At 56.6% G+C, this 13,149-nt stretch overlaps 1 protein-coding gene across 1 annotated transcript in view; it reads right to left on the bottom strand.

The window, feature by feature from the left end:
- Positions 1-8,239: 8,239 nt before the first annotated feature.
- UBE2Q1 (ubiquitin conjugating enzyme E2 Q1) overlaps positions 8,240-13,149 on the bottom strand; it is a gene marked incomplete at its 5' end in the record, with an annotated part of 7,643 nt that continues 2,733 nt past the window's right edge. Inside the window, 11 exons of the mRNA XM_004714649.2 lie at positions 8,240-8,692; positions 9,110-9,176; positions 9,382-9,477; positions 9,683-9,731; positions 9,810-9,868; positions 9,994-10,084; positions 10,235-10,295; positions 10,537-10,621; positions 10,822-10,962; positions 12,330-12,380; positions 13,115-13,144. Of these exons, the coding sequence (XP_004714706.2) occupies positions 8,661-8,692; positions 9,110-9,176; positions 9,382-9,477; positions 9,683-9,731; positions 9,810-9,868; positions 9,994-10,084; positions 10,235-10,295; positions 10,537-10,621; positions 10,822-10,962; positions 12,330-12,380; positions 13,115-13,144 (762 nt within the window). The remainder of the gene's footprint in view (positions 8,693-9,109; positions 9,177-9,381; positions 9,478-9,682; positions 9,732-9,809; positions 9,869-9,993; positions 10,085-10,234; positions 10,296-10,536; positions 10,622-10,821; positions 10,963-12,329; positions 12,381-13,114; positions 13,145-13,149) is intronic.

The following is a 13,149-nucleotide window of genomic DNA, read 5'->3' on the forward strand; positions in this document are numbered from 1 at the left end:
GATGGATGTATGGATTGTGATAAGACTTGTACGAGCCCCCAATAAAATGATTAAATTAAAAAAATAATAATCATCTATAACTGATCAAGGGTTTGTGAGGGAGGGCGGGGTGGGGAGGGAGGGGGAAGAAATGGGGAGCTGATATCAGGGGCTCAAGTGGGAAGAGAACGCTTTGAAAATGATGATGGCGGCCTATGTGCAAATGTGCTTGACACACTGGAGGAATGTATGGCTTGTGATAAGAGATGGAAGGGCCCCCAATGAAACTATTTGATTAAAAGAAAAAGAAAAATCCGCTAACAGCGTGGAAAGTGGCTGCCTCTGGGGAATAAGGTTAAACAAACTCACTGCCCTCGTGCCAGGCCACGTCGTAGACCCTGTGGGCCCGACGCGCTCTGTGCCCCTGCGCGCTTCTGAGACTGAATCTTCACGGAGTAGGCAGCCTGGCGCTCTCCCTGGGGACCACGGGTGGGGTCCAACTGCTGCTCTTGGAGTTCCCAGCCCCACCAGAGCTCCTCCGGAGTTAAGGTTAGCAGGCTTTTTTTAATGGCGGGTTCTACTCATTAAATTATAACCGTGTTTAGCTTTGCTAAGAATTTCAAAATCGATGCTGGTGGGGTGGAGCTGACCGGGCTCTTCCCGAAGTACTGGTTGTCGGGGGCAGTGTGTTTGTTCATCGCCTTGGAGGAGTCTGATGGTGGAAGGAAGCCCATTCCAAGGGAAGGTGCTGTGGCTACCTGGGAGCCTTGGACAGCCAATGTCCGTTAGGAGCTCCTGGCAGAAACAGGGAGATCAGGGCGCCGGTGAGCTCCAGAGAAGTAAGTAAGTTTCAGGTGGCCCACTCAAACCTGCTCACAGCGAAAACATGGCCGGACTGAAGAAGGACCAAAGGAGCAAAAGGGGGGCAGGACGGCAGCAGAGAGGGCGCTGCGCGGCCTGCTCTCACCCAGGACCGCAGGATGAGCCCTAGTTTCCCTTTGGGCCGCAAGGCTAGGTTGCTGGCTCCCCCACGGTGGCCGTTTCCATGAGATTTTGAAGGGAACGGGCAGAAGAGGGGCGTCAGTGTTACTGGGCAGCTGTGATGAGAAACCAGCTCATTCTGACCTCTGGCTAATGGGTCTCTGTGGCATGCTGTGTATTCCTGTGAAAGTCTCTGTAGCCACCTGTGGGAAGAGCAGTGTATCATTCAACCCTTTGTGCAGCAGCAGCAGCATGAACCAAAATAAATGAAACCATTCAGAGAAGGTTAAAACTGGGAAACACATAATGAAAGAAAGAAGCATCCAGAGTCCTTTAGGGGCACGTTCGCCTCGGGGGAGCCGGCACTGCCCTCGCCAGCATCCGGCAGCCTCCTTCGTAACAGGCATCCCAGTTGGAATGAATGAATTGATCGGGTCGTTGCTGTTTCAGGCCTGCAAAACAAAACCTGCTTGCTCTTGTGTGCAGGGAAGGTGCGCGCGTAACCCCTAGCCTGCATATGCTATGAGGGCAGGGCACCCCGTGCCCTGCCCTATCTTCTGCTCTTCTCTAGCCCTGGGCACCACTCTACACGCCGGAAATGCCAGCCTCCTCGTTCTGACTCGAAGGGAGACGGGGCACGTGGAGGTGGTGGAGGTGGTGTTTTAAAGCAGACCAGGTGTTACTTAAGCAGGCAAGAAAGTTAGTGGAGGAGTTATTGGGGATTTAAAACACATGCTGGGAGGGTAGGAGGGGAAGAAAGGGGAGCCCATTGCAATGATCAACACGCCACCTTCACCGCCACCACCCCGGGGATGAACAGCAGAAGCTGTGGGGGAAGGGAGACAGCGGTGAGTGTAAGATATGAAAATAATAATACTTTATAATTTATCAAGGGGTCACAAAGGTGGGATGGGGAGGGAGGGAAAAAGGAGGAGCTGAGACCAATGGCTCAAGTAGAAAGTCAACGTCTAGGAAATGCTGATGGCTACCTAGGTACAAAGATGCTTATTAGAATTGACGTATGGATTGTTATAAGAGCTCTAAGAGCCCCCAATAAAAATGATCTTTTAATGAAAAACATCAAATTAAAAAACAAACAAACCCATGTGCTGGACTGTGGACAGTTCACATTTGCTTCCTGCAAAGGTGTCACTTGAACACGATCCAAACCAACCCAGCCAGGGCTTTCTTTGCCTTTGGTGGTGTTTGCCGAGGTGGTTTCGTGTCTCTCCCCCTCACTCCCACGCACCCCGCCCCCTGCCTCCCACACTCTCCAGCCCGAGCCCTGGCGCCACGCTGCTGCGTCTCTGCCCTGTGCACAGTGATGGGTTGGGTGCTTTTTGGCAGGGTGCCACCTGGGTCCCTCGGGACACGCCTGAAACATGTGCACAGGGATGCCCGGACAGGGAAGGAGGCTATGCACCCAGGCCTGCAGCAGGGCTGCCGCCCTGCTCTTCTCTGGACTCTGGCTTCTCTCCTGCTGCTGCCTCTCGATTGCCTGTTTCTCAGAACCACCCACCCAAGGAAGGGGAAGCGAAAGGAACCCACTGCTTCTCTGTGAGCCTCACCTTTCAAGCCCTCTGTGCTGGGGACCCCGGTGGATGGAGCCGCCTCTTCTCTCCCTCCCCTCCAGCCCTGACCAGGGGGGCACACGGGTGGTGGTGAGGTTTATCAAGGTTGCAGCCCCTGCACAGCCCACACAGTGGCAATTTGGGGGCCATCCCACCCCTACAACCATGCTGGAGAATGGCAGGCAGAGCTAGGGTTTCAGAGACAAATGCCAGCCCTGCCTCTGGGAACCCTGGGGAACTGGCGGCCGAGCAGCTGAGGCCCTGCAGGCTCCCTTCAAACTCTCCGCTGCTCAGACCCCCTTCCTCAGCACCTGCTTCCAGCAACGCTGCCTCTTACCCAATGGCTTTTCACACCTAAACTCTGTGAGCCCAAGACGCCTAGAGGGACCTCCGGTGCTACCCAAAGTGCATGTCCATTTTATGTAGCTCAGTCTTATGTCCGGTTTCACGAAAAGGGATTCTCCTTTAGAAGGTAACCGTCACCGTGACGGGCTGTGGTGTTGATGCTGACTGCGCCGCACAGCAAAGCGGAACCCTGCCCGCCCTGTGCGGTCCTCCTCGCCACCGCTGTGATGTTTAGCCTCGTGGAAGCCGCCGCTTCAATCCATCTTGTCAAAGGCCTTCCTCATTGTCGTGGCCCCTCCACTTTATGGTGTCCTTGAAACACGATGTCCTTCCCAGGGACTGGTCTCTCCTGACAACACGCCCCTAGTACATGAGATGAAATGTCACCATCCCGGCCCCTCAGAATAATTCTGGCTCCGCCTCTTCCGAGCCAGATGGGTGTGCTCCGCCGCCAGCCCTCGGTCCTCTCTCCAGCCGGCTCCAGCACCGGCATTCAAATGCACCGGTCTTCGGTGGAATTTGAAAACCAGAGAGAGCCGCAGTCAAGGTCTCCTGGCTTGTTGCTGTACAGATACAGACGCTGGGAGGCTCGGCCCTTGAAATAGACACTTCCCGCTTGGCCCTGCCCCAGACTGGGGTTAGCTGAAGTGACAAAGGACGAAAGAGTGTACACACACACACCTACATACCTACCTGCCCATGAAGGTGGCATTGCGGGTCACACATTGAACTTCAAGACCCAAGGGCAGCAGTTTGAAGCTCCGTGGCTCTGAGGAAGACAGAGGATGTTTTCTGTTTCCATAAGGCATGGCAGTCTTGAAAACCCACAGGGGCAGTTCTACTCTGTCCAATAGGGTCGCTCTGAGCCAGAATTGACTCGATGGCAGTGATTTTTAAATTTTCATAGTCATAGTTTTCTCTCTAAAAAGGCTGTGTCCTGGCTCCCTGGGAGGCTGCCGAGCTCGCGGCTCCTGTTGTGCCCTGTGGTCGGAGAGCACCACCCAGAGGTTGTGTGGGGTTATTGCATGTTGGGGAGGGCCCTGCTTTCACAGAGGCACAGGGAGTAAAGGGGTGCTAGGGGTGCTGAGCTTGGGACCGGCACAGAGAAGAGGAGACCTCTGCTCTGGAGAGGAGCCCCTTCTCTGTCAGAAGGGGCCAGAGCGTCCAACCCGCCTGTCGGGAGCATGCGCACATCTCCACTGGGGATTGAACTTTTCATGGGAGCCAGCTCAGGCCAACAGACAGCCCCCGGCTCAGGGGAGGTGGCAGGACCCAGGGAGGACTTCCGGCCAGCTCCCTGGCCTCCCTGCTTCCAGCGTGTAAGAACGCTCGCTCGCTCTCCGAGCTCACGAGGTTTCTCTCTCCACCTCTTGGCACAGAAACCCTCGGTGCAGCTCAGAGCGAGCACAGTGGCTGTCCCCAGTCGAATTTCCCACTAGAGAACAGAGGGTCTCCGATCCCTGTCATTATTTTAACAACCCTAATAAATGCCTCCTCCTTGGATAGGCTCTCACTTTGCCCTCCTACCCCCCCCCCCACGGTGTCCTCACACTGGCTGCCTCACCCCTCCTGCCCGACCAGGGGGCCCCTCCGAGTCTCGGTTGTTGGGTGATTTAGAGTTGGTAGCAGGTTACCTGTCACCGAGGTCCTCAAGGGAACACCTGAAGTTGGTGGTGTCTAAGTCGGCCGGTCCCTGGCCTCTACCACACTGGCATCTCAGTTGCAGGCCTCTGCCCAGGCCTGGCTGCCACGGCCCCCTTGCCATGGCCCTCGACAGCAGACTGGGGTGGGGGTGGGGATGGGGGTGGGGTGGGGGGGCGGGGAGAGGACGGGCAGCGGACCTGCAGCGGGCAGGCCTGCCTTCCCAACGGGGTTTTCTCTTTCTCTCCCAGCTGCACATCCTGACGTCTGAAGGGTCTGAATGAATGAGGTGACCCCTGCCCCGCCCCCCTCAGATCTATTGTGGGTCTCACTCTACCTTCTTGTGCCCCAGCCTTTTTCCCCGTTTGATTGGCTAGTAGTGCACATGGCCGGCCGCATCCAGAAGCGTGCGCACTAGTCCACCTCCACAGTCCACGGGGAACAGGCGGCTGCCTTCCTGTCCTCGGCCTCGTGAGCTCACGTTCCTTTTTACCCTCGGGGCCTCTGCAGTGACCGACCCCGAGCTGGGGCCCCGGTTGACCAGATGTCTTCCCGACTGGCTCACCGCTCAAAGACAAAGGCGGGGACAGACGTCTCCGTTTCTCACGCGCCTCCCCTCCCTCAATCCTTGCGAGCATTGGAAGCAAGCGCAGGAAGCTCCCCGGGAAGCCGGAGGTAGCCCTGCTGCTCCTCCTCTAATCTAATGGGTTCTAGAAGGACCCCTGATGGTGCTGTAGGTTAGGTGTTGGACTGTGGACCCAAAGGTCGGTGGTTCAAACCCAATGGCTGTTCTGGGAAAGATGATGCAGTCTGTATCCATAAAGATTTACCGCCTTAGACAACCTGGATAGGGTCCCTATGAATCAACCTGACGGCAGCGGGCAATGCGTTCCGGAGAACACAGGGTCCCCTGCAGGTTCTCTGTGAAGAATGGGTAGAACGTTGAACCAACAGAGCCATCATCTTGGCAAATAAATGTGGGTGTGATTGAGACCCTCTACCTGTTCCCTGCTATCTAAACCGCTGCAGAACTGAGAAGCTGATGGGCCTTGTCTGCTCCTCCAGGGCCTGGTCTGTGGGCTCTGGGCCAGGCCAGCCCCACCTGGGCTTGAGATGCTCATGAGGGGTTTGGGCGAAGTGAAAGGACTATGGGGCTATCTCATCCGTCGTCTAAACCCTCCTACCAGATGACGGTGTGGGAGCATCCTCGGACCGGGCACTTCCGCTCTTCTTCAGGGTATAAGCAGCAGCAAAGAACCCCACAGCCCTCAATTAAGAAGAGCCGCTAGTAGAGTGCAGGCGAGACCCGTGTGAAGTGGCAGCAGCCCAGCCTGAAAGGGAGGCGCAGAGGGCACAGCACCAGACCGTGGGACAGAGCCGTGGGCTTCCCAGCCCTCAGGACAAAGAAAGCCAAGTGCCTTTGAGCAGGAGACTGGCTTGCAAAATGGGTGCCCTTGGGACATTTATCAGTAACACTGGTGCAAAGCAGCCGAGGCCAAAGGCTCAGAGACTCCGGCCTGTCTGGTTCAGAAGCAGCATGCTTGCAGCAAAAGGACTCTCCTCACAATGCCTCCGATCCTTGTGAGAACTTACTAACCCTGCAACCTCGCAGAGTGCTCTCTGCCAGGCGTGTGGCCGTGGCCGTATGGACTACGGAGCCCAGCAGGGAAGGCAGAGTGCTGTGGGAGGGATGGTTGGTGTCAACACAAAAAGTTCACTGTCACCAAGCTAATTTTTACTCATGGCAACCCTATAGGGCAGCGTCCAATGGCCTCTAAGGGTCTCCAAGGCTGTCGATCTTTGTGGGCGCAGACCCTGGTTGGCAGTTCAGGGGGCTCCTCTGGTTGGTGTCAGAATAGGGAAAAGGGTGGGGGCTGACAGCACATCTGACCTCTGCGGGTGGCGTGGGGGGGCTTCTCTCCGCCCCCATCACCCCGCTGACACAGAGGCAGTCAGCATGGCTTCCACACCATTTCCCTGGGTAGAGGTCGAGGCTTGAGAGGTGGCTCCATCTCTCCTTGCCTTCTTTGTGGAGAGAAGAAAATCTGCTCCAGGCAAGACGACCTTGAGTCCTCTTTCTCGTGCATTGCAACTTTGTTTTAACTTTAAGGGCACATTTGGCCAGAGCAGTGGGGGTGGGTGCTCTGGGAGTTGGCGCCCACGGACCACGGGCGTGAGTGCTTCCCAGCAGGCTGAGTGTGAATGCAATGATTCCTCCGAATCAACTCATCAGAGGCTAACTATTTAAATATCTTTTATTTGCTTCATCCTTTGGTAGATGAGAAAAATACGTTACAAAATACATTGTACAGAGGACAGCTCACAGTACACGCTACAAAGAACACAATTCCACACCCCAGCCAGGGCTGGTGCTAAGTCCAAAGAGAGGCCTCAGGAGCCTGAGAACCAGGCCTTGGCTCCCTGCAGTGAAGTCTCCCCTCGAGGCCCCTCTGTCCCATCTGTATATGCTGTCGGTGTCAGGTGCCATTGACTCCGTTCTGGACCGTAGCGACCCTACACACATCAGAACGAAACACTCCCGGGTCCTGCGCCGTCCTCACAGCGGTTCCCACGCCTGAGGCCAGGGCTGCAGGCCCGGTGTCAATCCATCTTGTCTAGGGCCTTCCTCTTGCTGCCCATCTGCTTCACCATGCACGAGGTCCTTCTCCAGGGACTGGTCTCTCGACACGTCCAGTGTGTGAGGCGAGCGTGTCTCAGCGCCCTCCATCAGGCGGGGGTGGGCGTAGCAGCACTGAGTGGGGCTGGCGAACCTGCCATCCGCCTGAAGCAGCAACGCCTTCCTGCCCCTCAAAAGGGAGGAAATGGCCCAAGCCCTGCATCCTGCCGGCTCCCAAGTCTGGGGTCTCTAGCAGGTCTCCAAGTCACCACCTCGGCCTCCCTCCGTCATGGCGTTCACCATCCAGTCTCTTGGCACAGCTCCGAGGGGTGGCCCCGTGTACAAGCAGCCCGAGCTGATGACCCTCCCATTCCCAGGGGGTAAGAACACAGCTGTAGTTAGCAACCCCTCCTCCACCTGCCCCCAAGCTAAAACACTTTCCGGTAGCATCCACTTTGTGGAGAACGGGCTGGACAGAACCCACAATTCCCCAAGCCAGGCAACTGACTTCTTACCTCTACCGACTCTTACAAGATGCAATGGAGGAGGAAGGTGAGCCAGTCACCACTCTGCTACCTAGAGGCCGCCTGCTTCCTGGGTGGGAGGGGAAGCAAGGAAGACCCCCGAGGCCAAGCTACCGGCACATCGCTGCCACCAGAAAAGACCACAGACACTGCAGCCTCTGCCCCTGCTCCCACTCAGTTCCTTGGAAAGCAATTCTGTGAAGCAGCCTCTTAAGCCTTCTCCTTCCTCTTCCTAGAAACTTGAAAGCATTTCGGCGATGAGAAAAGCAGTCCTAGGAATTCGGCCGTCGCCTCAGCCTACTACCTGGTAGTGCAGCAGGCCAGGAGCTCCACTCCGAGGGCAACAGGTGCTGTGGTTCCGGAGCCTTTGGGAGAAACCCAGCGCCAGGGGCGGGGTGACCACGGCGAGGCTGGCCCTCCAGTCCTCTGGGCTCAGCGGCAAAGTTCGGCCTCGTCTGGGGTGTCGGTCTCTCTGCCAACCAAGAGGGCACGAAGCCCGGCCCCACCTCGCAAGGAAGTCCAGGGGATGGGGTGGGGGTGGGACGTGGGAGTCAAAATAAAGAGGAGTCAAGACCAGCATCTTCAAATTAACAAACTGTAATTGTTTTCCCAAAGATACATTTTTTTTTCATACACATCCATCATACACTGTAACCAAAAAAAGCAGTGTACATGAAAGAAGAGAAAATAAATTAAAAATCCATAGCATAGGTAAGGAGGCTCTAGTCTGGAGCACGGCTGAGTCCCAGCAACTTAAGGAGGCTCGAGAGTTTCGTTCATAAGAATGCCTGCTAGCAAGGGTTCCAGCAAGGTGGTTGGTTCTGTGTGTTGTTTTTCCCTTAGCGTTTAGAATAGCCATCATTGTCCTGCAATAGGCAGAGCTATTCCATCCAGGAAGAGGAGGGAGGGAACCACAGAGGCAGCGTGAGATCCAAATACAGCATTCAAAGGTAATTGGTCCAGTGGTGCCTGGGGGAGGAGTGCCGGGAGGGCTCTCCGGAGTTAGCCATCTTCCTTTGGGGGTGTGTACCAGCCTGCAGAGGAACAGAAGCAAACCCGGTCAGGGCGGGCATGGGGCTGCAGTCGAGCCCTCAGCCCTGTACTTGAGATGGAAAGAGCTAGGAAGGCCTGCCCAGTGCTGGGGGAGAGGTGGTGGCTGGGAGCTGAGGACCTCCTACCTGGAGAATAAAGGGAAGAGAAATGATGCGTATGGACCCCACCCCAGATGACAGGAGGAAACGATGAGCCTTTTCAAAGGGTGGCAGGGGAAGGGGTAGCAACCTGGTCTACAAAGGCTAGGACCCACGGTGCAGGGGGAAGCGGCTGTGGGCAGAGGCACACCTCCAGCCCTCTTTGGTGGGCAGGGTTGGTGCTGTGGTAGTGCTGGGGATGGGGGAGGGGTCTCAGAACCCAGATGAAGGGGTCTCCAAGTGGCGTGGCCCCAGCCTTACCGTTTTTTTCGTGGATCTGCACCAAGGACTTGTAGGACTGCTGTGCTCTCGTCAGACTGTACTGAGACTGCGGAGGGGAAACAGCCCATCAGGCCGCAGCCAGCTGCCCCCACCCCCAACACACGAGAGCCCGCCACCTGAGGAGGCTCCTTTGGGGCAGAGTCCAGAGGCCTTCGCTTTCTACCCCTGTGCCCTCCAAGGTTCGGCTGCCCCTCAGGCCCGCTCTGCTGGGCCCCCAGCCCAGGCCGCACCCTCGGGCCCCAGACCCGTACTTTGTTGGCTCCGAACTGCACGCGCGCTTTTCCCTTCACCAGCGTGGCGCTGATCTGCATGATCACGGACTCGATGGAGTAGGCGCTGCTCCAGCCCTGGGGGGGCAAAGCGGCCATTGGACCGGTGCGCGCCCAGCAGGACCTGCCCTTCACTCCACACAGCTCACACCCAGGTGCCAAGGCAGCGTGAAAGGGTCCCCTGAAGCCTACCAGCCGGCCCACAGGGGTGTGCATGTGGTCAAGCTCACCTAGCCCGGCCTGCCCCCACCCCCGCCCCCGCAAGAGCGTGCGAGAAGTTCACCTGTTTAGTGAGGAGTTCCATGCAGATGGCGCCTCCACCCAGAACATACCTGCGGAAGAAAGGTCAGCCAGCTCTATGGGCCCCGAGCTGCAAGGCCAGCCCTGCTTCACCCTCCCCCCCAACTCACCCTCCGGAGAGGACTGGAGACACAACCCTGACGAACGGTGGGTCAAAGGGAAAGTTATCCTGAGAGAGAGGGAGACAGCCATCAGGGAGGGCGGCACCCCTCACTGTGCGGGCGCTAAGGTACCAGGGCACCCAGATGTGGGAAGGGAGGGAGAGAAGAGGGGCTGCCAAGGTGGCCTTCTCACCTTAAAGGAAAAGTTCAGTAAGATGAAGTCAGCTCCCTCTTTCTCTTTGAGGATCTGGAGGTCATTGTGCAAAGCGCTGTCCTGGTCAACTCTGAGAGACAAAGGTTTGGGGTCAGCCGAGAGGCCAGCACACAACCCACAACCAACGGGCTGATGGGTTGCCCTGGAGATGCCCACCGCAGCAGCTCCGTCCACACCACTCCTCCACTTCTTGTCCACCCCTGGGGGAGACCCCACTCACTTGAGGAGTTTGACATTCCAATCATACAGACTGTCATTCACCAGTTCCACTGCATAGTTTCCTGGGAGGAGGAGGACAGGTGTGACTGGGGTGGTCCAGGTGGGGACAGGTCCCCCATGCAGATCCCTTCCCCCAGGAGAGAAAAGGACCAAAGGCCTCAAGGCCGCCCTGAGGGAAGGAGCCACAGCTCCTTCCTTGGTTGGAAAACTTCATAAGCACCCATGTATCCCAGAACCCCCTGGGGCGCCTCCCCACCATCACAGGCCCTCCCTCTCACTCAGGGACACCCGAAGTGGACTCACCGCCTTTGTAACTCTGTGATCGGTATATATCCCTGAGCTCCTTCATCAGCCGGTCAGTGGCCTGCACCGAGCCAGACACCGCACCCTGCAAGAGGGGGCGACAGGGATGTCCCAGGGTCTGGGGTACGTGTCCTAGTCCCTAGGGGCTTGCCCAGAATTTAGAACAATCAGGCACATCCATAATTCGTAAGTGCTCCCCTCTGAATAACAAATGACGGCCTGCCACCTCCCAGCGGGAATCCACCACCCACTCTGCCCAGCCTCGCTCCCCTAGAGGGCACGTACATTTAAGTAATCTTGCCTCTGGTTCTTTTTAATTTTCTCTAATATGGCCAAGTTTTCTTTCCCAATGCCGTCGTCTTCAGACTTCTTGCCCTCAGCTGGCTCCTCCTCTTTCATTTCATAGTGATCCAGGTCTTCCGTGTCCTGATGGAGGGGGACAGGAGGGACAAAACCAACATGGGGTGTGGCAGGGCCATCCTCTCCCAGTCTCGGCTGGCCAAGAGCCACAGTCTATGAACACACCACCTTTTCCATTTTCCGGGACATCCCCAGCCTCTCTCCAGTGTAAAAAGGCAAGGCAAATGGACTCTTACTCGGGTTTCATGAGCTCTGGGAAGGACTGAAGGAAAGCAGGCAGAGACTTGTCCTCCAGGCTGACCTGCTCCCGCCATCCCCAAAACTCTTCCCTGGCGGCACAGATGCTTCCCAGATTCCTAGCAGAATGACCCTGACCTGACAAGACTCACGGCTCGTATGTCACTAGGGGACTCCTGCACTCCAGCGCTCGTAGGGCCGTGTGCAGGAGACACCGAACCTGAGACTTCCTCTCCAGGAACGGGGTCAGAGAGACGCACCACTGAGGCGGCGAGGAGACAGGGGTCCAGGAAGGAAGGAGCAGTCCACAGGGGAGGCCTGCAGTAGCTCACCAGGCCCAAGTGGAGAAGCCCGTGTCTAGGGCCCAAGCCCTCGGTGAGAACCGGGGTGGGGTGGCAGTAGTGCCAAGGGCACCCACTGAGCTTCATGGACCACCAGCTCCAGGTGGCCTCTGACAAAGTTTCAGAAGTGGCAGATCTAGGATGTGGTCTCCCTGCTTCACGAGAAGTGAGACTGCTCACCTCCAAGCCTGGTCACAAACCATACCAAAGGCTGCCCGCCTTCCCCCGCCCCCAGCCAGGCAGTAGACACACCACCCTTGCTCATTTCACTCAACCATCACCCACGCTCTCCTTGTTCCCCACTCTCTAGACCAGGAAGCCAAGGTCTGGCGAGGCCAACTATCACAACCAAAATCATGCAACTCTTAGTTGAGATAAGGCTTGAATCACCTTCTGGCTGGTGCTGAAATCACGTTCTTCATTGATAAACTCTACTCTTTCGAAATATTTTTTTGTAGATCAGAAAAATTACTGACCAGCTGTCATGTACTATATGCAACACATCCTACATGTAACACCTTTATCGTCGGGACAACCTGCACGCAGGTACTTTACACATTAGAAAACCGTAGCTTAGTGGGCCTAGGGGCAAGTCCCCAATTAACACATGAGGAGACCAGGGATGCACACAGTCGGACACAACTGTTGGATCACATCTGTACTGGATCCTGCGGTGGTTGGATGTGCTTCCGGCCTCCCCCATGACCTGGACGGCCACTCTAGATCAGTCAATTTGCCATGATTCCCTTGGTATTTTCCTGCCCCTGCTTCTGGTTGTGGGCTCCACAACTGGCTGACCCATGCTGCTGACAGAAAGAACTCCCATGCCATGTGGGTGCTTGCTTGCAAGCCTACCTCAGGCATCTCCTCATCTTCGTCTTCTGAAGACACGTCTTCCTGTGTGCACTGCAGCAGGGAGGGAAAGACAGCCATCAGAGCCCCCGTGGTCTCCCAGCAGCAGCCCCTACTTTGCTCCCAGGGCTGGACACTGCATGCCCAAGGCTGCCGGCCTGTCCACCAGCCAGGCCAGAGCACAAGCATTAGTCCAGGGAGTGCCTCTGCAAAAAGCCCATCCTACGCCAACCGCGTGCCCAGAGCAGGTTTGGTGGAAGGCTCGACCCCAACTGCTCCACGCCTGCTCCCGTCAGGATCTCATTCCAGAAACCGTCCACCAGGTAAGGGGTTCCCAGATGCATCCGGATCGAAGAGAAGGGAAGTGGTTGTTTCTGTCACCCACTTCACAAATTTCAGTTTAATTTCCCCCAAACTTTTTTTTTTTACTTTCCCCAAGACTAAAATTGCGTTCCTAGTTCTGAAGGGCCTGGGTCTCAGTGGCCACCAACTGCTACTGCTAAGAGAGCAGCAAACCCCACCCCACCCCCTTCAGTGTGAGAGACAGCTCCTGAGGGTGAATTCCAAAAGGCACAGGTGCTATAACAAGCAACCCACTGAGCTAGGACCACCCCCCTCCTCAGAAGAAATAGGCTGAGAGTCAGGGTACTGGCCTGTGTTTAGAGGGTGGTGGTGGTGAGAAAAGACTGCAGATTCTCCTCAGTTAACAAGTGTTTCTACTGAGCCTGTCCGGGAGCAGCACCCAGGGGCCCAAGCCTCCCGCCCCGACTCCCCATGCTCATGCTCACCTGCTCTGCCGGCAAGGGCTGATCCAGCATCTCCA

The sequence above is a fragment of the Echinops telfairi genome, unplaced genomic scaffold (assembly GCF_000313985.2).
Source record: "Echinops telfairi isolate 266 unplaced genomic scaffold, ASM31398v2 ScPeMD7_7425;HRSCAF=8463, whole genome shotgun sequence".
NCBI lineage: Eukaryota > Metazoa > Chordata > Mammalia > Afrosoricida > Tenrecidae > Echinops > Echinops telfairi.